At 41.2% G+C, this 27,258-nt stretch overlaps 1 protein-coding gene across 15 annotated transcripts in view; it reads left to right on the top strand.

Annotated features, from left to right (window-relative positions):
• Window positions 1-27,258, top strand: part of LOC111259180 (solute carrier family 35 member F3) — a 107,797-nt gene that overhangs the window by 46,523 nt on the left and 34,016 nt on the right. For 14 of the 15 annotated variants that reach the window (XR_015310465.1, XR_015310464.1, XR_015310466.1 and 11 more), the window contains 2 exons: window positions 16,949-17,088; window positions 21,387-21,646. Coding sequence is in view for 12 of the 15 variants with exons in the window: in XM_022830967.1 (XP_022686702.1) it covers window positions 16,949-17,088; window positions 21,387-21,646 (400 nt within the window). In the remaining 3 variants the exon portion in view is untranslated. Of the gene's footprint in view, window positions 1-14,234; window positions 14,686-16,948; window positions 17,089-21,386; window positions 21,647-27,258 lie in introns of those variants that run through there. The other variant, XM_022830976.2, reaches the window with a different exon arrangement.

The raw sequence follows: 27,258 nt of genomic DNA, 5'->3' as shown, positions 1-27,258 counted from the left end.
ATATGGATTTTATGTGCGTACTACGAAAAAACACAAACGGTACCTGTAAGCTTCGTGCAACGTTGCATAAACGGACTCAAGGGCTAGGATCTGGTGGCTCGATGCAGGTGGTTGGCAGTGAACATCTGTTGCCAGTTGGGACTGTGTTCTGTATTTGACATCAATTTCACTGGCATTTGTTAGCTGGTGCACACAGGACCCTTCCTGACATTTCTGTTCCTGTAGCTTTTGTGGTTCTGTCAATCTAAGCAAATCTAACTATCAGCATTTACCTCCTTCTTCAACAAATATGGTTTAATTGAATCGATTGTATTTGTTATTAGGTATTATGTATTAGACGTGTCAGAATTGAAAAAAATCATCTTTTTCTTTTATACTGGTTCCAATTTTTCAATTCCTCTACAGTTAATACACAATACACGATTTGTCCAAAGAGTAGAAATGCCTCAAAAATTAGAAACACGTTTTTATACATATGAAACATATTTCTTTCTCGAAACTGTATCTTTTATTTCGACCCGCGTAAATTTACGTACAAATAGCGCTTTGAGCTTCGAGAATACGTGATTATCTGGGGGATTCATTCAAGTTACGACTAATCCAGACTTGAGTTTCGATCCTGTCGTACGATACCGATAGCCCATAATTATGACTGTACATTACCGTTTTAAAATGCAATATTGATTAACAACTTTTTGTCTAGATGAAGCCTAAACGCATAACCCCCTATCTAAGCTTGGCTTTATTGTAATGCTATAAAAAATCAGTTTCTATAGAGTTCCAGACTCTAAAGTTCTATACAAAGCTTCATGCAAAACTGTTTACAACCGATATACCATTTTCATGGTTTACCACAGTTCGAAAGTTCTTAAGGTTTCGTAACTGCTTAAAGCCTTCAATAATATATTCACAATACACGATAGACAGGCTGCTGATCTTCTCGCACCAGTTTGTGCTGCGTCCCCTGCATCCATCTCTCCTTTCTCTTTGAGCTTCCCGCTGCTGACGACGAAATCCGCGATCGATGTCATGTAAACAAAACTTGGTGGACAAATGAAGTTCCGTGAGTCTTCACCTTGTGTCAGTCCCTGATGGCCGTTAACTGGTATCTGATTCTCTGACTGTATTCAACTAGTCGTCCAGAAGTCGACGCCCCGTATGTGGCTCAAAGCGGCCTTTACTTGTTTGTTTAGTTTTAGCAGATAGATGAACAGTATATTATGATCGAGGAAATAGGCGGCGTGCCAACGCAGAGCGCAGTAAAGAAGTGGTCTCTTATTAACCGCGGTTATATCAGAGTTGTTTGGATAGCTGGCGGTGCTAGCGAGCGGGTCGTGATCCTGTTTATGATAGGCTCAAGATAGGAAGTAACGAGGCCCCTGTGCGTCAACGGCTTAACAACGTTTAACTAGAAGCAATGTATCGCACATTTTCCACTCACTCAGCATACTTTCGTCTCATCATCGTTCAGTGACTAAAGCCTCGGAACCTTTGTTATCATCGTTGTAACGACAACTGTAGATAGATACATACAAACACAAAATATATGTTAATTACGTATAGAGAATATACCTACAGTGGGCAAATGACACGAATCCCAATAGCTGGAAATAAATATGGTGAAGCTTGAAAAAGTTTTTGCGACCGATAATAACGTAACCAGAATAAACCAAACAACATCTTCAATTCCTTTAAGCCAGCCAACGCTACTCTGCGTATATATATATATATATATAGTGAAGTTAAGGTATACAAGGCACCCAGTAGTGGGTAAGGGAGAAGGTACTTGATAAGTATCTGTTCGCTTGACTTGGCCTAGCTTGTCGCTTTTTGGGTGCTGTGTCTTCGTAATTGCTGTGCTTTTCTTCCCTTTTATTCCTCTATAATATGCGTGGAGCGGCTTCGAAAAGGGCTTTCACCTCTGAAGTTAGCAGAATCGTTGGACACTTTCGCATCAGCTCCGATGGCAATGCACAGAACTAAAACGATAAGAGCGTCTGATTTGTTTTTCGTATGCACGTACTATTTTGTCAGGACGTGTAGAAATATTATAGCTTGCGCGTAACACTCGAGTGCATACTACCGATACAGAAGAAACCCGTAGGATATGCATCTCTTGCCTCTTCACTAGGCCACAAACCTCCTGCTACTGCCACTGTTATTGTTGTGCACGCTTTTACCAGGAATTCCCAGGACGTAGAGTGTTTTCTAGGTTGTAAGAGAGAAGCATGGGGAAATTGAGGGAAAAGGGGGCAGAGAAGAGACAAAGTTGGTTCGGAAAACCTGTTGTAGCAAGAAAGCAAGCCCGGCAGCCAGTGTTGCTGCTGCTTCTGCTTTTCTCCTGTTACTGTCCTCTCCTGTAACAGGCCAGGCAGTTGCACCAAGGGGTCTCTTCTCCGAACAATTGCGGCGTCTCGCCGGGTGCGAAGAGAGCCTTTTCTCGTTCCCCACACCCTTTTATGTCCTGATACGATGTTCGGTTGCCATCCTGTGAACTCTTGCGTCGTCTAGCGTTTCACTAGGTCCAATTGTGCGACAGACAGAGTGGTCAGCACCCGCATGTAATAGTACCATCCGCTTGAGCACACTGTGGCGCCTTTCTGACTGTATCTTGTCAAACCCCGGATGTTCTCTATTCCGCTTGGCATAACCTGTTTCAACCTGTTTTGTCCTACGTTACCTTATACTGGCCACCACTGGACCACTAGGACAGCAATTCAACCTTTGTATAAATATACTCCGGCCGTTCTCAGCTGAACATGCTATTCCTGCTGCTCTTACTGCTGTGGCTTATTCTCTACTATGTAATCGCCTATGTGCGCCTGTATGTTTGTTATTTTCACTGCTGTTATTTCTGAGCCGGCGTCTATTATAATTACTGTCTGCTTTCAGTTGCCATGCTTATTGACGCAGTGGTTGTTGTTATCATTGTTAGGGAGACGCTCGCGCGAACTACGTATCCACCCGACGTAAACTTTATTTGAGTAAATAGAACGCGTCTGTTTCATGAGCGGCGGAGTTCGATAGAAGGTAACAATCTTCTGCTACCTGTTTTGGATCGATTGTCAACTTCACGTTCAAACACCAACCCAGTGACACGTCGCGCACAGGACCTCAAGTGAGCATAAAGGCTAACAAAGAATGCAGGAATAAAGATTATCAATCTTTATTCCTCGTGCTTTCGCGAAGGTTCGTAAACGTTCTCCAAGAAGCCAGTTTAGCTGACTTTAAAAATGGCAATCTGCAGAACGTACCGACAAATACATTGCAGATGGACAATGTAAAGTTTCGTCAGTCGCTAAGCTTTTCATTTTGGATAATTTAATATACGAAACAGATTTGTCTCGCGGGAAGTACGTTAACTTAATTACGACTTTATAACACGTTTATATTATAGTCCTTTCGGAATAGCGAAGACAAAAGATCATACCCGAGAGCACGTTTGCTAACGAGACGTGAATAAACGCAACCAAGGATCTTCTCGTTTGCCGTATGACAAATTCTGCCAAACAACACAATTCACCTATTGAAGTTTATGAAGAGAACTTCGAAGAAAATCCATGTCAGCTTGATTGATTCTTGAAAAATATGCAGTTGATCTTTACCGATGTTTTTATAAAGTGGCTAAACAAACAGTCAATAAGTTTTCACGAATTACTAGCACCATATGCAACGAGTCCTTGGCAAGATGAAAATGCAGTGCCCTATAGCGTACTAGGGGGAACGTCGTTAAAGAGCAGGTGAGTAATAATACTGACGTTGATCATCAAGTGCTGATGAAAATGGAAAGTGTTTCTAACGTTCAAACGAGGCCCTTTGGGGATAGTCTAAGACGAAATAAACAGTGGCCGTCTATTACAGAGTCTCGAACCTTTTTCAAAGGACTTCAAACCTTAATGAATTATTTGTATTTGAAACTTCCTACCACTCTCAACGCGATGCAATGAAAATCCCAGAGTGTTTCGCTTAGAGTTTACTAGAATTTATCAGACAACGCATACAGGATGGTGGCTTGTTTAGCATATTACATAAGACCGATACAAATTTTTTGGCTATCGCGCTTCTTAAAACCGATGCGCTCTTTAGGCCTTTATCCTTGTGTATTTTAAACTAAAGATTGAAGTTATCGCAAGGAATAAATTTCACATTTGTTTTAGACTGGGAGAAATGAGTGTCAAAAGAACTTCGAAGTACGAAGTGGACCACAGAGGAAATATGGTGCGCGGCCTTTCTTAAAGTCCGCTTCATAATTTGATGTCCTGAAGAATCAAAAGGGAAAATGTTAATGAAGTTTGTCGCGTTTTGTATGACCACAGCATAAGACACATGAAAATCTACTGTTTGATTCCGTAATAGCGCAGTGGGTCACGTGTTTGCATGCTAAACATAAGGACCCATGATGGTTCAAGGTCGAATCCGAGCGTATACGCACTTTGCTTTGCGCTGGGAGCCAGCCGTCTGAAGTGACGTTAATATAATATAAAACAAATACCCGATGCACAACGCGGAAAACTATCGACTAATCGGTCCTCTCACTGGATCCATTTCCACTGGCAGCCACAGCAAATTAAGGTAAGGTCCAGAGCTCAACACCTAAAGAAATCTAAAAGACCAATATCGACCTTCAAGATGAATCAATTTTACGTAGAATTACTCGCCCGTACCCCGTGCGACAACTGTTAAACCATCTATAGAAATCAGAAACAGACATAAAAATAACTTCAGACCTTTCTCGAAATTCCGAATCTAATCATTCCTGTGTAAAAAGATAGGGTTGACGTAAAGCCAAGATAATAGTAGATAATTCATATAACTTATTTATTTAACCCGTGTAGGAGAGACTAAACCATGCCAGAAAGGAATCAGCTATACAACAACGAGGCTCTTGTTTTTCTCGTTGAGATGAGTGCCCAACAGTACCATAGAATCGATATGAATCGATTTTCTACGATCTCCACTAATTAACCCAATGTTCTTACGTTGCTAACGGTATATCCGTGTGCTGTACAAACGTCATTTCGGAGACAGTAATGAGCGTCAGTGTCGTTGAATCTATTGTTTGTTTACTCTCGTCAAATAATATAGGATCTTTTGATCGTATTTTTTGCCAAATTCGCTTATCTATACTCAGTCAATCATTAAATATGGGAATTAGTTTGTTATATTGATTTGTAAACGACATGATCTTCACCCTTATCTAATATACAGGATACGGTACTTAAATTGTGGCTTTTGCATATGATGATTAATTGATATTTTTCTTTAACGCGACCGTCAATTTCTGAATCAAAAATCTGCTGGGAACTATGTATCAAAGATAATATCGGAAAGAATTTGACTTTTTAGCGTTTTAAATCTAAACCTTAGCGAGAACCTTCTAGTATGTTTCATAGAGATTTTCCTCGGGCCAAAGAAAAGATAATGTCTTTGCTACGACGAGCTTGTTATTTCGTGTCAGAAAGGCTCACCTCTAGTATAGAGCATGGCGGACAAACGCATGCCCCTACGATAAATGGCCCGCCGAAGTACGTTCCAATTTAGATGCTGTGGGCGGAATATATATATATATATATTCCTGTAAAGGTATTCCCGCTCACTGGCGCCATCCGTCGACCTCAAACCCGCACCGGCAGCTGTTTTGGTTTGCAAATGTTCCTTGCCACCATCTCTCCCGTATTGTGAGCTTGTGCAGTGTGAACAGGGGTATCGGATGGTCCAAGGCTTTGCCCGAGTCTAGCTGTTCTTTCTTCGTACGCGAATTCAAACGTCTTTGCTTGGTTCCGCCGGCAGCGGCAGAGGGTGTTACTCTCAGCAAGCACAGAAGCGAAGCAGGTGCTATCCAGACCCAGCACCAGTCACTGCCTTGCTTAGCAGATCTGAACAAATTAACTGGTAGCTCGCTACGCACCAGTGGCATGATTCAATCCAAATACAGTAACTAAATAGGCAGCCCCCGGGCCAACTAAACGTATCATACTGAACAGTTCCTGCAGCGAATAGATTTATGACAGAAAATCTGGGTTGTCGTATTTTGCTCGAACATTTATGAGACGTTCGGTAGCAGTCAAATTTTCTCAGTAGACCAAGTATAGGATAGAGCTACTTTAGCCGCTCGGATTGACTCTACAAGCCCACCATTGCCGACGTTATCAAATAGCAATAGCCTTTCGAATTACGTGCGTTCCATCATCAGATCCTCCTGGAACGTAGGCTTTACATGTCGTAGCGCTCTTCACCTACATTCCTTAAATTTGACCTCACCTTGCAACCCGAAAGACCAACGTTTGGAAGGCTACTGGCTTTGAAAATTACTTCATTGGCTACTATAGATTTGCATGCATATATCCAGAGGACGGGCGGTTAAGCACTTGAGAGTAAGACACCTATGGTAACAAGCTTGGTAGATAAGAGGACTATTTCTTCATTTTGTTTTTCCAAGGGTTCGGTAGAGTTCTGTATGTACGAGGAATTTGAAGGAGGCATAAACTTGATTAGAGATATTCAAGAGGTCTTTTAAAGGTGGTCAACTTATAGCCAGCTGGTCACCTTGTGGCCCGTTGGAGGCGCTGAGCGAATTTCAACCCTCAAACTTTTCTATATCCAGTGAGATGGTAAAATATAGACTAAGTGAAACGAAACAGGCAATGGAACGGAGATAGCGCTATTCAAAGGTTCATTATGGAATGGACATAAATAAAAGAAACAACAGAAGCAGCAGTACTGTCGCCGAAAAAGACAGGTTTCGTAGACTGCTTTGTGCCATGCACGTATATGACAACGAAATTATGAATTTCAGCAGTTCCTCTGGCCTATTATAACCTTTCCATCGGTGCAACAGAATTCATTGTAGCATAAAGCGTTTTGCATTATGGTATGCCTTTGAAATGGGCAATATAGGCCGCGGCAAACGACGGCTTTAAGAACGTAGTGTAATGCAAATAAGTCCTAATAGAGCAGTCTGTAAAATACATTTTTAAGGTAGTCGCATTCAAGTGCGCTATGGCATATATGTCTAATTACAATCACATCTAAATAAGCGATCTTCGCCTGGGATCTGACCAACTAGCGTGGTCGTAATGGATATACTCGTATGTTCCTTCATTTAATCGCACGCAATATAGGTGTGTGTACATAATAATTGAAGATAGGTTCGATAAGGAGCAAAGAACATTACTTTTAAAGATAAGACTAACAGGATCTTGTCGACAACGTCTTCGTGAACTCCAGATAGTGCATTCTACTTTTTTTGGTAAAGCAACTTCAATATATTCGTATATATAAATATATACGCTTGACCGCACCTTCGAAACATTCTACATATGCTTGTACTGATCCTGGAAAAGCCGTAGATGTCCGCCAACGGAAGCCTTCTGTAGTTTTCTCCTTTCCGCGTTTAGTATGATTAAGAGATGCCCTGTGAGCTTGACGTTTCGCTTGGTGGCCGCGGCTCCCATCTGGGTTTATAACGCACACCTTGGGGACAGGAAACTTTTCTGGGGCGGGGCTGAGCGATCGTCAGTGTTTGAAATTTCTGAGCGAGATAGCTAGAGACTGGCATCACTGAACAAAATTGAAGAATCGATTAGTTATAGAAATGCACTTCTTCACTCTCTTCCGTGCTTTAAATGTTATTGCTGACTTCGCTGCGACCGTACCCCTTTAAATCCTCGCTGAACCTAAATGAATGAAGGCCTAAAATACAGTGTGCATATACACGGTGTAGAACCATTTAAAAAAAATGTGTCCTCGTTTTTTTTACTATGAGTCACGCAATGGACGGAGGACTATGGGGTTTTGTGTAGTGTCTTTCAATGTAAGCCTACGTCTTTCTTGTTCTCCGACTTTTAATGTCAATAAATACTTTTTTTTTTTTATATACTACGCAGCAGGATCTCTAAGCTTGCCAAGCATGATAGACTATTAGTAGACCTGGCTATTAGACAAAAATGACAATTAATATTGCCGAAACTGGTAGAAACAGTGAGCGAGTGCTCAAGCAAATGACCGAGACAAGGTTGTAACTGGAGTTAACTAACTACAACACCTAGGAAACTGGTGCCTCCAGTCACATAAGTAGGTGATGTTGGATCTCATAAATAAGGCTCCTGTTACCAGAGAGAACTAGTAAATTTTCGAGTTTGACTGGTCCACCAAGCATATTTCTTTCTTATATCTGAGCAATTGCTGTCTGAGTTGTGTATTTTACAATGTACCAGCACAATCACTTCTCTGAAATGATACAAATTGGTCAGCTATCGTTTTGCAAATTGAATGTCACAGACATTGCTCTTAATAGCGCATTTCTGAAGAATGGTTTACTTTAAGGAGGCAACGGTAGGACACGTGCAGCGTCATCCCTAATCGAACAGCCCTTGAAACAAGCTTCCCTGAGGATCTTCTTTTCAAATTGAAGAGATGCTACAGCATATATATATATATATATATACAGATTGCCGACAAGGCATCCATCGTCTTGTGTTCCCTAGGTGTCCGCTGGTTGGGTTGAGATTGATTGAACTATGATCAATAACAAAGATCACTAATACAAGCCAACGTTGGATGAGGTAGTTGAACCCGATGAGTTTTGAACACTAGCCTATGCGGTTTTAAGTCGAAATACACTGTGGGCTAGATACACTGCTCACTCTTCGCATCCGCATCGTATTAATACCTGTTCGAGAAATCAATACGAGTAACGTTTCTGGGTTTGTTTTAGTTTTCATTCATAATTGCACTGTGTTCTAGTAGTTAAAGGAAAGACATTGTATAAGCATGGCAAGAACATTCACGAGCCAATTGATTACCTGCCCAGATAATCGCAATAGAGGTCGCCGTTGTCGATAAAAATAAATGTACAATTTTCTTATCAAACCAACTGTGCCAGTGCCAAAGTAATATTTACCCTTCTGCCATTACATCAACGAGCAGCAAGTTCATATTACTCATGAAGCGTGCGACATAAAACATCAATCATACTACATACGCAATGCTCGTGATACCGAAAAATGCACACGTAAAGCCTTACGACTGTATGAAAGTGTTGTCACCGATTCAGATATTTTCTATTTGTATACCCAGTAGGTGTAAAAAAACGTGCCAGATATCGAGCTTCCGCTACCCGAGCGAGCCGCGAGGTTTCTCCTTTACCAAGCTGAATACCTGCGGACATTTGACCGTGTGCTCAGGACGCCAAGTTGGCTTCTGGCCAATTCGTCTAAACCTTTTTCAAATGATAAAAACTAATTTTGTTTGCAATATCGACAACGTCTATCATGGGTGAACTTTTTACAAGACTCTCTCATAAAAACGACCCTTCTTCATAGCAGACATTTTCTTGCGAGAAACTGATTTATTCACCGAGCGGCAATCTTAATAACGCTTAGATTTCCGTAGAAGTATTAATAAGAAAAGGCAGAATTACACAGGGAATTTCAGAGAAAAATAACTAACAATGTCTCAAGCCAAACCCTCCGCTTAACATAGCTTTAGTGGGGGGTAATTAGCTACAATCTAAAATTGTGCCTATCTAACGTACATGTCGTTCAGTAACTTTTTAGGTAAACTAACCACAATATTATGCACATACGTTTTCTTATTTTACCTATACTGATATTAGTTCATTGGATACACAGATAATGGGAAAATTTTTGTTAAGAGTTATGCTCCAAAATCCTACGTTTTCATAACTAGGAAAAAATTCAGTTTATCTATAAACTAATAAATTAGACCTTTTGATCTTCATGTTATCCGACATAATTCATAACTTCCGATAGAAGTCACATTTCCTTTTAACTGAACGCGTTCACTCTTAATTACGGTAGCTCGTTCCTACTAACTAGCCCTATTTGTTAATCAGTGGGCAGCTATCCATCACGATTTGTTGATCGTTCGGCGACCTACGATGTTATATCGTTTTTGCGGACGCCCACCGGCAGCGCCCATAATAAACTATTAGACTAAGCTTTAAAAGAGAGCGATTCTAATGAGCGATTTTCACTTCCAAACGATAGCTTCAACTTCATCGCACTCCTATGGCTCTTCGAGCTAAATATTCTAGCTCTAGAAAATTTTTCAACGTTATATGTTATCGTGTCCGCTATAACATGTCGACCGGTCTCCTGATTAGTTAAATAGAGATCCCTGAAGGTTTCGGAGCCAGATTTGCCCGCACGGCATTTCGTTCGGCTGACTCAGCCGAGTGAAGAGCAGCTGTCTAGACGAAGTAATCGTTAACAAAGCCGAATAATAAAGGGCGTGAGAATGTACCTTCTGTTATCGGTCCTGTGCTCAAAATGCCGGTGAAGGGCAAATGTATACGCAAAGCAAACAACTAAAGAACTGTAGAAACTCAACTTTAAGCCTTATCAATACAATTGCAATAGGGTGTCGTTCCCATAGTTGAGCCCATAGTAGACTCTTTGTTTTGATAATTTCCAATGCGTTTGCGATAGCGTTGGGTAGTTGTGTGCGACTTAAACCTTTGGATAAACTCTACGGTTTCTACTGAAAATTCTGTATTTTGCTCTATTTAGCTTTACACGACTTCCTGCTACCGATTTGCATAAGCGGGACTACGTTACAAAAACAGTCATTGCTTCTGTAGGGTATCGCTGTTTTTAGATGGTTACTTATAATGTAAGTTCGGTTTGCTACAGCAAAAGGCGAGCGATTTGATTTATAGGAATGGGTTCGTCGCCGGAAATTATGCACCGAAACAGGGCAGAGCAAATATGAGCCTAGCTATTGGTTTTTAATGGGAGCTGGTTGTCTATTGTTCATGAGAATGTGGCCAGGTATTTCGGCCTCGGGCCTTTAAACAAAACTTCCCTAAAACCAACTATAGCCAAAATCAGTTTACGTCCCTGCTGATTCGTCCTAAATTGACCTCGAGCTGCTGGCCATTCCTGCCCGATAAATGTTTTTTGGCCCCGTTATAAAGTTGGCACTTTGTAGCTTTCTAGTTATATTGGCTAAGTCTGACTGTCATTTGGATGTGTAACCCATTGCCGAAGAGGGCCATATACCGCTTATAGGTACCTCAAACCTAATCCTATAGCACAAATACGTTAATACTGTTATTAAACCATTGTCGCTTTTTCTATAAATTGTGTTGATTTACGAAAGCATATTTTAAGTCGATAGGATTTCTATTAATGTAAAACCTTTAGCCAGGTGTCGCCTGTATCTATCTATGTAGACTACAAGCTCGTTTTTTGGTCGCGACTATTTTATGCCTGAGAAAAACGACATCCAGTGCCTTTATTATTACCATCCAGAATTTAGAAAGTTAGTTGGCTTTATTTTTTTGTTTTGGTTGCTAATTTAGACCAGGGACTGATAAGTAGCACATGACTCAAAGCGGCGAGATTGGATGTTATCGTCGTTGCTCTTAACTAAAACAACGTTAGACTATCCAGTTGGCTGGTATCGTAGTAAATACTAGTGAAATTCTATTTTATTGTTTAACATAAATCCAATATTTCTCCAACAAGTAACCTTCATTAAAGTCTTTCGTCATAATAAGGTATCAGCAACTAACGACTAGACACGTACGGCAAAGGCTGAAAGTGATAGTAAATTTTATATATATATATATCGTTAGAACTAGCACCTTTTACAAAAAATATATATACGTCTTGTTAACAGCTAAAATTCTGTTCTATTATTCAACTCTGTATACATGCAGAACAAATAAGGCTTGCCATGGCAGACCATTGTTCGTACCGGTGTCCTTCTTTCACCTTTCTTCTTGTGTATGCTGTTTGTCCTTAGTACTCGCTGCCCGCAATGCTATTGCAGTTTCTGGTAGAAGGCTTGTGCTCTTGCGCATGCTATATAAGACGCAGAAGCAACTCGGGCGCCAACGGGCAAGAGGGTGTTGCTGTGCTTGCAACTCTTAAATAGATAGAAGTAATGGCAAAAGTGAACGACCAGGCTTCGTTTACGTCGCACTAGAAACAAGTGTTATAAATCAAAGTTACACGAATCGGCGGCCTACCACGACAATTTTTCGTGACTGTAGACACGTTTGTAAAAGAAATGGGGCAACTTTCTGTGTGCTGCCGTATTGATCTATATGAGCATACAAAGGAACGCGAGACGAGGCCTTGCCTTGCCAAGTGAACGGACTTCAAGAGTATCGATGACCTACTGGCCGGCGCGCAAACAAACGGATACGATGCGTAGAGAGAGCAGGAGGGCGTCGAGATACTTGCGCAGATCGTGGATTTACCTCCCTAACTGTCTAACTAACTGCAACTATAACTATAGCTTTAGTAAATTGAAAGACCTACAATGATCTATGTCCGTGGACCATGGCAAATACCATGATTTGTTACGGAAAGGTTCGTTGAACGCACGACTAGCAGTATCTTGGCATTGGCCGACAACTCTCCTTGCCCCTCTTAAGCACTTAAAGGACAAAACAGCGCCGCAAAAAAGCCTTCGGCCAAAAAAGGCCCGTAAGTTAAAAAGTAATCCAAGAAGAACGAAGTGACAATTGACGGTCGGCACCAGGAACCAAATCATGAGTACGACAACAAATCTGCTTTTGCCGATGAACCGCCAAACAGTTATTACTGCAGCGAAATATCCGCTAACAGCAGACGCATTAATTAAATTTAGACGTTCGTACAACACAATTCTATTGCTCTAAACACAAATATATATATATATATATAAGAAGTTAGCAAACGCTTGAACGGAAATTGACAAGCAGTGTCGTTAGAGGATTAAGCTCCTACTTCTGCAACAGCAAAGGCTGAAGTAGCGAACGCACCAAGTGAAGCAGTCTCTTTAAGGGGACCTGACTGTGACAGTTCGGCTATAGCCACTGCGCACTAATTAGTCGAGGCTGGGAAGAGCAAAGGTGATCGATCCGGTCGTCATGCGGTCGGATAGAGACGAAAGCGCCGTCCAAGCTCGTCCGAATCTGCCTTTGCTACTGCTGGTGCAATTGCGGCCGATACAACAAAGCAGCAATGGTGTCCGGCGCTCGAAGCCTCCTAATGATGTCCACAACGCCGCTCTTACTCTCGTCAGCAGGCAACAGGCTGCAAGGGCTTTGCAGTATAAATATCGACCTATCCGGCTTTCGCTTGGCCTGCTGCTACCGCGTCTGTTGACGCACCGTCTAGCACTCCTATCCAACTGAAGTTGCTCCTGTTGCCATTTGTATTGCCGCTGCTTGTGTCACTCTAATTAACCTTCCAGTGCTGCTGCCGCTTCTGCTGTCCTATTGCCCACCGTGATCCTGGGTTAAAGTTGACCACAGCCACTACGAACCGCTTGGCTAATAGTCGTACATTCATCTTTCGCTACTGACAAGTAGCGCCACCGCTCATATGGCGCAATTGCCAATGCTACAATCTCTGTGAGTACGTCTCGTCTGCTCAGAGTTGACGTGGCGTCTGAAGATCGCTGTTTGTGCCTCCTCTACTTGAACGGCGAGGTCCCAAATTCACGCTGTTTCGATGCTATCAAATAATAATAATAATAATAATAAGCAACAGAAACATTGTACGCTAGCAGATCCACCTAGCCTTGCACCATCATCGATAGAGCTTTCCACTAAGCTTTCCTGAAGTGATCGATAGACCCATTTTTGGTCGTCACTCGCTGCAGTGCTGCCAGCAAATGTTGCATCGATTTCAATAACAACCTTGCTTCGTCAGCCCCCAAGTGCCGCGCAAACCGCGTCCGAGTCTTGGCAACGCTCCAAAGTTGTTTGCTTGGCCCCTAGACACGTTACCACCAGTCGAATTTAGCAGTTGTTGTAGTAATGGTAGACAGCCAAATTTCTCCCCGGTGGCAATTGCTGAGCCGTACCCCATCGTGTTTTCCCTCGACTTGCCTAGCCGTTTCACTTGCAATCCTAAGTCCTTCGACCAGACCTAGCATTGCTATTTTTTTTTCGCCATAGCTGCTGGTGTTGTGTGAGTGCGCATCTGCATAACGAGATTCGTTGCAAGGCGATGGTATCGTTGGTCCCTCGAAGGGTCGTAATGTCGCTTAATCGATTGTGAGGATTGGCCCAGACTTCTCGTCTGAGCCTGCTGTCCCCACCGATGCTGCCACGAGCCAATTCGACCCTTACACACTAGGAAACCGAAGCCAGGACACAAAAGAAGGCTGGCTTTGTGCCAACCGTAGGTTATAGCAGTTAGTGCAACCAATGGACGGGCGTTACCCAAAAGGGAACGGTGTCTCCCAGGCTTTGCACAACTCCCGATATCACGGCCATGAGCTGGGTCATTGCTGCAACGACATAACTGAACTAACCATAGTAGGAAGCGTCGTGCGCGCACAGCAAGCTAGATGCTAACAATAAGACGATTTGTGGTTGAAAGGACGTGCCTAGTCTTTCTACAATACATGCGCGATTGGGATCATAACAAAAACAGTGCATAAGTACAAATGCTAACATGGTTTTGTCTGTACATGTTAATCTCAGCTGTAAGTCGGACCCTGTAATCGTGTCCAGTGCTTGCCAGGATAGCCGTTCGAGTGATGAGCACCAAAGGCGAGCTCAAGGTATTAGTGTTATCAGGCGGGAATCTATGCCAACACTATGCGGACATCTCTGCTGTATTCGTCCCCGTGACCGTTATTTTCATAATAGTGTACGATCGAGAACGGAGCCGGGAATTAATGAACCGCTTTTAGATGAGCGTCAGAGAAATTCAGGTGTGTCTGTGTTTGTATAGACGATCGGCCCGAAACGGATATACTGAATCATTTCTGTAGACGTGTGGATGATCCCATCTGATTAAGCTGCAATGCATAATCTCTGTACTGTTCACGGATAACAATGGGAGTATTACAGATAAAAATCGAATTTTACGCATAGATTAAATGAAAGAAGGTTGTTATTAAGTGGCAAAACGGTATTTTACGGAACATATACACTATGTTCTGCCAAACCCGTTCTGTCTGTTTTAACGTCCAAGTTCTCTTTTCTTTTGTTCATTATAGGAGTAGATGTATGGCTAGATAATATAGCATAAATAATGTGCGATAAGGGCCAACATTTATCTACGTATTATTGCGTACTGAAAGCTCTGTGGTAGATTTATTGTTTAGGTTGGCTTTTGATGAAAAAAAAACCGTTACATTTAGCAAGCTGTGCTATTTTAAGCATTAGCGAAGTTATTATTACTTTACTTTATTAAGAAAAATCTAAGCACTCCGTTTCCTTTGAGGTCCATTTGAACTTCTATTTGTATAGTTCATGTTTTTTGAAAAATATAGTTGAATTGAACTTGTTTTTAAAATTTAAATCCCGATGTGCCCGATCGGAAAAACTGCTAATAAAGGTAGTGTAATATATAATGCCGCATGGTATCTGAAATGTACTGCACGACATCTCGTACAGGTGCACGTGGCCGTCAAAGAATCAAAGCCCATCGTCTCAAATAAGATGCAACGGCGTACCGCTTTTTTCTGTCTAGGCCTTTCCAGGCTTCGTGAGTCATAGCTTTCGTATCATAAAAGTCAGGACTGATCTTCCCTGTCGCCTGCTCCCATGTGCTGATCAATTCCGAGTAGACAAGGGTGGTAGAAAGCTTGAATTTGCGTTGCATGCCCTCTATAAATATGGGCGTGCCGCTTAGAAAGCACACGTGTCTGTTCCATGAGGAGCGATGCAAGCCTTTGGCATGGTCCAAGAAAGAAGCTTCACTCTCGGCCAAATTTGTTGAGCGATTTCGAGGAGAGGTATCTCCGTACAATTCGGATTCCGTAAGAAGCAATCGGGATCATACTTATTTCGTACAAAGCTAGCATCATGCGCAAACAAAGTCTAGAAAGTATACTTCCATTTATCGTTTGCCGCACCCTGTCCGCGATGTACTGTGCGGAAATTTAACCTTTCGCAAGCAAAATTATCCCAGAATACTCATTTTTACATTTTTGGGTTTATAACACAAATATACTTTTTAAATTCGAACTATATATTTAGTCTTTATTCCCTACATCATTACTGTGCTATAGAATTGTCGACATAGTATTGACATTTAATTAGCTAGAAGTCACATTTACAGTGTATATATATATATATATATATATATATATAGTTGAGTTAATACGAATGTCATTTGAAAGCTGAAATTTGCAGTAGAATTTTTCAAAGACCCATACTAAGACCTGCCTTGAAGATGAGTGTGAATTTTTAAAAAATCGTCACATTTTGCAATTTCATTACAACAAAGGCACAAATACAGGCCATGCCTATAAAAAAAATTGTGATGCTTATGCTCAATGTAAACTATCGGAAGAAACTGGCCAAAGTTGGTTTGAGTTCTAGAAAGCTCGACGTCAAAAATCGTCCGTGTAGTGGTGGTAGGTAACGTACAGAAAGAACTGGTGAAACTTTTACAAAAATCGGGATAGGTAAACACATGATCAGCCATGAGCTCGTTTAGAAATTAAGCATCCACTCTCCAAACAAATTAAAACCATGTGAAGAAAATTGGCTACAAAAAAAATGTTTAAGTTTCACATAAATTGATAAAAAAAAAAAATTCTACTAAAAAGAATACTAATTCTATCCGCCAAACTGGACAGAAGTAGATCGAAGTCAGACTATTTCAACTAAAACGAGTGATCATAGTTGGTACAAAAAAATATACAATGTACGACTTTTCTACCAAATAATATCATCCCACAGTATTGTTACAAAGTAAAATACCTCAAGATGCACAGTATCAAACATGACTTTTCCGATTCGTCCGTTAATAATAATAATAAGCAAAAAATAATTTAGCTGTGAATGAGAAAATTATGTGAAGAGGCACGAAAAAAGGTCACAATGAAGTCCGCTTGTTTTTTTTTTCTGTATCTGCAATCTGACGGTGACTTGATTCGATTACCTCAGGTCGGTTTAGGGAAATAGCTATGTTGCGATTATAGATATTTTCTACTGTGCATTTTTATTACATGTATATTTCAGCATTTGTGGGTGAACAACTAGCACAAGAAATTGCCGTGAGTCGCAAATGTTGTACGGAGAATTCGAGAAAAGTGGCTGCCGGAGTCCTCATGACGGTACTAATTGCGCTCAGTTGGGTCGGAGCCGCACACTGTCTAAAGGTAGGGTTTAGGTTAGCAGCAGCTAACCATTTCGCCTATCGATGTTTCTCACATTGTTGTCGGAAAAGCTTTATGAATCGTGTGCTCACGATGCCGAGAGATTGGGCTTTTTGTGGGCGGTGACGGGACCCTACCAAGGTTACTTTCAACCACATTGGTGGACGTTCATCGTCGACGCACATCTATACTGAAAACGATAGCTTTTTTGGGATAGATTGCATGCTGGTATATATTCATGTAAAGCGGTCATATCACTAGCTTACATTCAGATATTGTTCTTTACTCACTGCGAACATATAAATAGATAGATATCTTTATTAGCTAATTGTGAATTCGTAAACATGAACACGCAACTAGGCGTTTAAGATAGAGGTCTTGTATTGGCTTATGGGGCGTCACAACAAACGTTTCCTGCTTGCCGACTAGTGATCTGGCCGGATCGTCAAGCAAGATCAGGACAGGCCCCTTTAATCGGCACCTTGGACGCAGAACATCATGCATTTGGATTACTTCAAGGGGCATTCTAGGACAAATTATGTTGACTGTTTAGAAAATCATTCAGATTTAGGTCGGTGCGACTTTGCAGTGTTAATTCAATATAAAAAGGGGCACACATCTTCAACAGAAGTAGATCTGAGAGCAGAAAAATGAAACAATTTCCAGTTCACACACGATAAGAATACAACCTCTAAGCCGGGAAACTGATAAGAGTATTTTAATCGACTGAGGGTTAAACGTGTTATGTGGAGTATTACACATAATTCATTTCACTTGTGATCGTGTGTTGGATTTGCGCAATAAAAAAAAATAACCTAATTCCTAGCAACCTAACTCACTCAAAAGTTGTCCAATACCAAAAAAAGGCTTTTTTGAAAAGTTACAATTCTGCCCCATCAGTTGAATGCAGCAACAGGTTCGCCGTAACGGCTCTCCACATAAATTGAGCTGTCTGTTCTATTTATGAGGACCTGAATAAATAAATATAAGCAGAGCTTGTTTTTTAGCAATAGTTAGAGCATAGACGTCAAACGTTATGACACGTCTAACAGACAACATTCGTATTTGGCTATCAACACTATCTTTTGCTTTTTTGCAACGAGAAGACGTCTAAAATCAACATGTTAAGACACGGCTGCCAACGATCCAAGGGCAGTGCCCATAAGTACTAATGTAACAATATTGAAAATAATAATGATTGAGCGAAAAGTTTAAAAAAAGAGACAGAAAAATAAGAACGGACATTACTTATGCACCAGCTTTACGATATAGGCGGTCCCCTCAGTTCCCTTAAGCTCGCTCTCTGATCTCTACATGAACTAAGAGGCTTAGGAATCGCTTATGGACTAGGTTTTCAGTGCTCTTAGTACTATGCTTTACTGTTTCTCGTGAGTCTTAATGCAGAGCTCGATTTTGGGGAAAATTTTAATTGGCGCGCATTTCAAACCAGTTTCACGTTTTACCGACGTATATCTGCTAGACGGAAGTTGTTTTTGTGCATGGCCGATTGCAGGACTTGCAGAATAAGTTCAGAAACCAGCTCTTCGGGTGGTATTGGTTCTATCTTAGCTTATTTGTGTCGACAATGCAACGACGCCAACAACACAGATGGTTTCCTAGAGCTAGGCACAAGATAGGAATACGTTTTGCGTTACTCGAGCACCTTCTGCGACATCGTGCCTAATAAGAAAACAGTGGCAAGAACCGCTGTCAAAAGTTCTGAGCTACCGGCACCTGTGAAAAGTGACCGCAGTGTCATTCTCAGCAAGTCCCTAAATTTTTATTTTAATAGTTTACACACAGAAATTCTTAAGGCAATAGCAAAAATGCAAATTTCGTGCTGAAAGAAACACCCCCGGATCGAAAAAACTTGCGAGCCCCCAATTTCATTCACGGTATCTCTCAGCTGGAGAAAAGTTGAATGAGATGAAGGCGGCCTGTAAGAATGCTCTATGGTCGGAGCTGCCGTTGCTGTTGCCTGACAGAAAATCTACGATAGAAACTCGTAAAATTTCTAAAGAAGAGAAATACGGCGATGCCGAGCAATTCGCATATAAGCAAGCACACAAGTTGCCGGTGGCGTTCCGCATATGTTCTATCGTTGTGGGAACTGCAAACCAAACTCCCGCTGTGATCTTCACATTATAAACAGGTGATGCTGATGGTCATAACGTAGTTATTGTATTGCAGTCTTGATCTCGGGTAAGGCAGTAGTACGGCAAAATAGCATTTGGATAGTCTACTACTAAATACAGACGGCTGGAATGAATTCACGGTAAAAAATGCTATAAAAGTTCGTAGTACTCCGTTAATTGATCGAGAAGATAAATAGCAAAACGTAAACATAGTTTTTACCATGTTGAACAGTTGTATAGACACTGGAGTAAACGTCAGTTGTAGTTAGTATTAGTTAGACGCCCGACATCGAATTTGTGTAGCATACATTATTCAGTCTATTATGCTGAAATATAAAGTAAGAGACAGACAAATCAGATTATAGGTGTCGGAAGTTGATCCGCACTCGCTAAATCGATCACGAGACGTTACCGCTGCGGTTTAACCATTCTTGGCCATGTTTGAAACTAAATGTCACACTTATGCTTTGTTACTTGTTTTATATTTCGAACAAGATCATTTTGAAATTTGCTTGATTTCAGTTAGTCGCATAGGTGGCATAGACAAGCATCCTATCCGCCCATCAGTTACTAGCGAAACTAATGGGGTACACACAGAATAAGTTAGCCTTTACCACAGAAATTTCCGTTTTGAAATTGAAGTTTAATTAAGGCCTTCTTCAATGAAACATACAATATCATAGCATATTTCCCTTTCACGCAAACAAATAATTCAGGTCAACTAGTTAGCGTCAGATCAGGCATTTTTGTTTGTATCATTTTTGATCTTCAGCTATTTGTTAGCGCTTATTCCCAACAGCAATACTGGAAGTCACGTGTTTTATTGGCTTGTGGTCAATCAACGAATAGTATTAGGTTTGATATGACTCTAATAACTCGAACTTTCCAAGATGGCCTCTTGTTGTCCTTTCCCTACGACGCACTGCGACGTACTCCATCTCTGCATATGCCCATTTAAATCGCTAGCGACCAGTCGGACTGCCCGAATAAATCTGAAAGATCACCAGATTATGAAACACAAGAGATTATGAACACAAAACAGGTACTAGATACTGACAACACGAAACATATTGGACAATCGGATAATACGCGTGTCTGCGCGACGGATCGTTGCTAGAGCTATAAATCAGCACTGCCATAATCCTAAATACGCTGGTTTTCAGTGGTGGAACCATCAGAGTTTTAATTAGTTCACGTCCAAGTAGCATCCATCCAGGGGGGCTCTGATAGGGGGCTAAGGAATTAAAACTATGATTAAGCAGAGAGATCATGTATGATATTTACCACTTTTAAGTTCTTCAATTTTTAGGGAAAAAGATTAGACATAGATCGTCGATTCAGTTTAAAGGCAAAACGTAAGTCTATGTGCCCTACTTGGTTAATTTTGAAAAATTTTTTTCCAGAATGCCTCGACGAGTTCGCTTCAGAGGTAAAGCTCTGAATTTAATATTTTCAATCTCAAGGAGAAAATCGCCGTCTGGGACTTCCATTTTTGTGATATGTGCTTTGTCTTGAATGGACTTCACCTAGCCTATCGGAGGTTAAGCGTTACTTCTCTTTCATTCCTCACCGATACTATTATATAGGTGTACATACGATTATACCACTAAATGAAGTATTACATTTATTATACATAGGCTACGCGCTGGCCAGGGAAAAACAAATCTGTCAGCTGTTGAAATCTGACATTTCTAGCTGTCCAGTCGATGCAGCTAAACTCTACATTTTTAAGTTCGTAATGTAGCTCTTACGCCGTCGATAGCGAAATGATTTCGGCTTTGGGATTATGTAACTGAAAAGCGGTGGATCGAAGAGGGGCACAGCTGCAATCTTTATTAACTGTTAATAAAATTGCTAACATTCTCGGTTATACCGGTTAGGTCCTTCAGGTTTTTCTATATAAAGCATACTGTTTTTAATAGTCAGTGTAATTTCATCCGACTAAGGATATGCAAAAACGTCAAAAACATGCCATGTTAATAGTTCAATGTTGTTATTGTAGGGATGTTTTACAAAAACGTTTGATGCAGACTATGGCTGCAATGATTGTCCTCATCAACAGGTACCGATGAGTTTAGGTACACCTTCAACAATCGTGTCATCATTCTATTATGGTTATTAGGGTGACTGTTATTACCTTGGTGATGTGTTTGCCTTCCCTAACAGGGCACATACAATCGACCGCGAAATCGGACGCGCCTCTTAGATGATACAGGGCTGGTTTCGGGCCAGACTACGTTAGAGCTCGGGTCGTCTAGCAACCAAAGTGACGAAATAACACAAGGCAACGATGTAGCGGACGGCCTGCCATTTGACGCGCCCTTCTTTACCACGTGGCTCTGCACGGCGTTCAACGTTTTCTTTTTGCCCGTCTTTTTGATCGGGCGCCAATGCTGGTCAAGAGGAACCACTTGCCGAGTTATCATGTAAGTAAAATAGAATCCCTGTTTATGTATTACTGCATGGTCGTAGTGACGAGTGTAATATTCTGTGATAATTATAAATCTGACATTATTCGTTTTATAGCAGAGCTACTCTATCAGGACTGGCCTGGCAAAATTATTTCGACATCTCTCTTGTTTTTAAGAAACAGACTGATCGGCGGGCCTAGTAGGCCGACCTTTAAACCTTGTTCGCGGCACGTGAGCTCCGTCTGCTACGGCGATCAGCGGCAAACTTACCATAGTGGCTTTTGAAAGTAGCATTACGTCGGCTCTTATATGAACTGTCTTAAACAGATTCATCTAAAACATATACTTTGCCATAGACAGTAATTAGGTACATATATATAATTTACCTATAGGATCTAGGTTGCAGCGTATGCACATGCAGGGTATGCTATGTGAAGTGTATTATAGGGAAACTGATTGTTTATTAATGAAGTGCGTGATATCATTACATTTGGTTATTAATCAACTAGGGATCTTATCGTTGCTAAGAACCTACGTCTTGAATTGTATCTGGTTCGCAAGATCTTACCTAGTTTGTATGAATTATTTTGCAGGGGCATAGCTTGTAATGATAGTTAGACGGGTAGCACTCGTAAATTATGCAGCAGTGATAGCTAATACGTTAACCTAGGCTAAAAAGATCTTTGCAGCAAGGGCATGCCCCATTTAACAAAATAGGTTATAATACCTGCATGACTAGCTTCCTCTTTTGTTGTTTGTCAATTTGAAAGCACAGAATCCTTATATGCCTACAAGGTTTTTACACCTCTTTGTGCAGTTCAAGCGGATTTAACAAAATCTATTCTGCTTCTCCTATACGCCCCGTGGCTGTAGCATCCGAAAACGAAATGTATATCCCGTCTGTTATATGTGTTATTGCTAGTGGTATTTGGTTATCCGAGAGTAAAACCTGCTTTCGATCCGCATACGTCTATTTGATGCCAGCTGAGATGGCAATCCATTTGCATCTGTTGGATGTTGGGCCTGCAGGTTGATTAGGACTGCAAATGTCGCCAAGACTTCGGCCGGAAGTAGACTTGAGACGGCGGAAACCGAGACGGGAGAAATCAATGAATCAATCAATATTTAAACCATCTTTGCAGGCATGGAATTCAATACCTACCGAGAAACAGGTGATGACTCTCAACTTTTTCTGTGACATACTTTTAGCAATGGAGATGGTCGGAGGGGAACTGAATGTTCTCAGCTACACCTGCGTGAACTCTCTGGCACGCAGTGGGCCATTGTCGTACCGTAACTACTTAGCATACCGTGGTGGGGTTGGTATTTCAAAAACCGAGCAGAAGCAGTCCGAGATTTCCCCGTAACTACATGTGCGATTCCCTAAAAAATAATAAGACTTTTTAACATTGCGCGCTAAACAATATGATGAACATAAGGCTTCGCCAATGACTGGAAGGTATTTGGTAAATACTAGCTCATCAGATATGGTGTAACCGTAATAGGAATGTGTCTGCAATCATGGCTTAATTGTAGAGCAGCGCATCTATTCACTGAAACATTGATGAGGTAGGACCTCTTTTAATTCAGCTTATTATAATTTTTATTGTACGTACGCCTGCATTAAACGTAACGTTATGTTCGCTGTTTTCATTGTGTTCAAGCTATAACTTGTCAGCTGAAACCATTTCTGATCCATATATGCGAGTGAAACCTTAACAGGTGCAAAGATGAACATGTCTGATTTTTGTCCTAAATATAACATCTTCCTGGTAAAAAAAGAGGCAACCAGATTTGAAGAATTAAGGATATGAAAGAGTGGACTAAGTCTGTTTAAAAAGAGCCTTTTTCGATCAGCTACAGTGATAGCTGTGCTTTTTCATTTTCTTGGTGTTGTGAGCGGTATAAGTCTGGCGCCATCTCCGATCTTTTCGAGAAAGGGGGGATCTTTGCGACGTGGCTGATACATACGTACGCCCAGACTTGAAAAACACAACCCATAGGGTTTAAATAGCATTAATAGACAAGAATGAAAGCTAAGTTTAACATGAGAAGCCTCGATGCCAGTTGGACATTCGACGGACCTCATCTGCATGTCGAGGTCTGTGGATTCCCAAACCTGAATATCGGGAATATGAGGTCCAATACAGCAGTAAATGGCAAAAACGTATAGACTTGTTGCTACTCGTTACAAATCGTAAACACACGAATTAGATGCATCCGTGCACCCTATTCTGTCTTTTTTCCCATCGGTTCATTTTCTGTATCAATAACTTTGTGGACACAACTGTGCCAGAAGAAGAAACAGTCCGTCTTGCTCAGTGGCTACAGACTTAATACTCTGGTGGCTGGGTCGCTCAGCAACATCGAGAACAGTCCGACCGACCCACGACAAAGCATCACTATTACGCACTTAATAAAGAGAGGAAACAGAGGAATTGGTCTTCTCCCTTACCATTGACATAACAACTAGTTGATAGAAATAGTAGCGACTGTTTTTTAGCTCATTGGCGACGTCATCAGCGTGAGTAGACCGAATGTGAACGCCTTTAATCTCCTGTGCATCTCCCGCCCATTTATAGGCTCTGTCATATTTAACTACGGCTCTGTAGCTACCTAAGCTAGATTAGGGTAGGTAAAAAAGGTAGAGACAAACGCTCCTTTTTAGAGCTTAGCTGTAGATCTGGTCGTCACTCAATCTCACCGGGTTACCCCATGCTTTTGCTAAACGGGCGCTGCTGGTTCCTGCCCTGGAGGCGAGGGGGATTGATAGCAGCGGCAAGAGGGTACGGCAATGGCATTCAAATGACAACACGCATCCTTTGGATTTACACCCGTTGCAACGATTATATAGATATAAAAATATAATAATTCAACTGCATGAGGGTATAGTAGACCCATGGAAGACTTAAAAATACATGCGCAGATACGACTTTGCGTAGATATCGTTACCTTAACAAACGACAAGTACGTGCTCCCTTTTATAACGGCGCAGGAAACCGATATTCAAATGTCGGTGTATCGCGTAAATCTATCATGTAAGAATCTGAAGTCTGATAGTACTCGGAAGCAAATAAAAACTTGAAGTGCAAACGTATGCGAAAATACTTCGGCCGCACTCTGAATATGTAAATGCTGCGTCAGCAACGCACCCTCGAGTCGTGATGGTAGCAGTAATAATAATATTAAAATCTACATATGGAAAGCACTAAGAACGTACGTCGCTAATTAATAAATTTGTGACATCTTTGTTCTTCCGGAATCCGCTTCTCGTCTTGTATTACTTGTCTACTGCTAATTTTCCAGCAGGAATTCTTTACTAAGCCCTAATATATGATTTCCTGAGTCACTCTTAGGATCGCCTTTGTGAAACGGAACGTTCAACTGTCTTAAACCAGTGATTGATGATACAAGAACTTTGTCCTTTTTTAGATAACAATAAAGATGTATTTAAGTGGAAATGCGTTTCAAATAGTACTTTTTCGTTGTTAAAAGACAAGCTTACGGTAGCTATTTGCTGCGTATACGTGCTGGCACTCGAACCACAACTCAATTATTCTTGCTACTTAGAATAGGTCCACACGCATAGACAGTATTTACCTCGTTCTATAGACTTCAGTTATAGACTTTCGCGAGTGAGGACCCTACGTCGCCTTCGCAACACTAATGCACTGAAAACTGACAACGGCTTTCACGTCCTGTGGCTCAGGGTTGCCCATCTCAGGGCTGCCAAATCCTAGTAGTATGTCGCTTTCTCCTAGCCAGTGTTTTTCTCTTTTGCTGACCCTCTGTTCCCTTCTTTATTTTTCCTTCTTCTTTCGTCCTTACCTTTTGTTCTTGACTGTCAGTGGCGAGCGCGGGTCGAGAAGCGCAAGCCTTTTCCGTAAGCATGCAAGGGGCTACTCCCCGACATAGTTGTATTGCTGCGTTCTCGTGTCAGAAAGTACTTGGGTTGTACGAGCAGTGCCTGGAAAAGCATGAGACACCCATAGCTCTGCCTCTGAAAGAGCAACGAAGGGACATCCATGTTTCCGTCGAACAGCAACTTCCCCGGCAAAAACTGCTCCCCTACAATCATTATTTATAATAATATTATTATTAAGAGGTCGCCTCTTTACGTAGCGAGCGGTAGGTGGTAGATCCTCCCAAAGTGTTCACTGTTGCCGAGCTGCCTCCACTGCTTGCCATCGGTCTTTTGTCTTTTTTCATTCACGTCTCTGCGGCGAGAAAAATTCGTTTGGTCGGTGGTCTGCTGCTGACCGTAGTTTACACACAACGGAGTACAAACGTCTCAGAAAATTGTTTTTTTTTTAAGTATTTTCCGTATCTACGTCAATTGTATTATTGGACTTCGTAGAGTCATCTGCATGGATAAAGGATATAGAAAAAACGATATAGCTGAACTAGAACTTATTATCACTATTCTAATGGACGGCTTCTCTTTAAGCAAGTTTGACTTTTAATAAAGTAACTAGCCACAAAGTAAGCCAGCTTGACCTACCAGTTTAATATCATGGAGGGGCGCTCGTAGACTTGTCGAGCTCTGGGTGCATACTACAACACCCTATATGTATTATTTATGACCTTTTAGATAATGTACGACATTTGCCAACTCGAGCAGAATCTACGCTCGGATGAAGAAAACGGTATTAAAAAAACACTATAAATGACAGATTTAAAAAGAACAAGCGCGATTCGTACCGTCTGCGCTGTGCATTTGGGCTGGGAAACAAAAGCCATTATTTTCTAGTCATGGCCACGTCTAAAATAAAATCCTATCAATTTCAGTTTAATGTTGCGTGAGCATCATCACCAACTGATCTTAGCTGTAGATCGCTTAAAATACGCATTACTGTTTCACGTCTAGAGTGCAACACAGTACGACGCTCATTGACTATAGTATTAACAGCCTTATTCTTGAAGAAGATATAGGAGTTCGCATATAGTTTGATTGAAATTAGACATGGCGAGGCAAGTTTTGCAGGGATATGGCTGCCAGCCTGAGCTTTCAATGAGGTATAAACAGCGTTTGTCTTGAAAAACAGTACCGAAAAGTCGTGATGAAATGAACTAACGGTCGATAGCAGTCCGGTTCAATGCGTTTGCGCCTTACAAACATAGAGCAACAGTCCGTCCTCTTCCTCGACTCTAATTTAGCCTTTGCCTTGCTTGAGGGAATTGTTGTTGTTAGGTGGTACTCTTGATAATCTACGTAATTTATTCTTATGGATTTGTTTAGTTTGAAGTTATTAAGTTAACTTAGTATTTCCTTAGCAGTTGTATTGCAAAACAATCCTCTATCATCTAATTTAGACTCTAGATGACGTAGCCCTATTGACAGACGCCTTTGTGTTATAGCAACAACGACAAAGGAAGATCGTCACGTAGTGTAATTACGAAGTAACCTGCGTCATAATACAAGAAAATATATATCATCATATATTTACTACACATGCAAATAATTTTAATCAGCATAACCATTTACCGTTTAAGTTCGAGTTATGATCTAACTTTGCCAAAAAGCACCGTCTCCCCTAGTAGCAAAACACACTGACCGGTACAATTTTTTTGTGTCTATTTTTCAAATTCTATAAATAAGTAACTTTTATAGGGCAACGTGTTTAAAT

The sequence above is a fragment of the Varroa jacobsoni genome, unplaced genomic scaffold, assembly GCF_002532875.2.
Source record: "Varroa jacobsoni isolate VJ856 unplaced genomic scaffold, vjacob_1.0 scaffold_302, whole genome shotgun sequence".
NCBI classification, from domain to species: domain Eukaryota; kingdom Metazoa; phylum Arthropoda; class Arachnida; order Mesostigmata; family Varroidae; genus Varroa; species Varroa jacobsoni.
The sequence above is the reverse complement of the archived record's forward strand: the minus strand, read 5'-3'. Positions and strand labels throughout refer to the sequence as shown.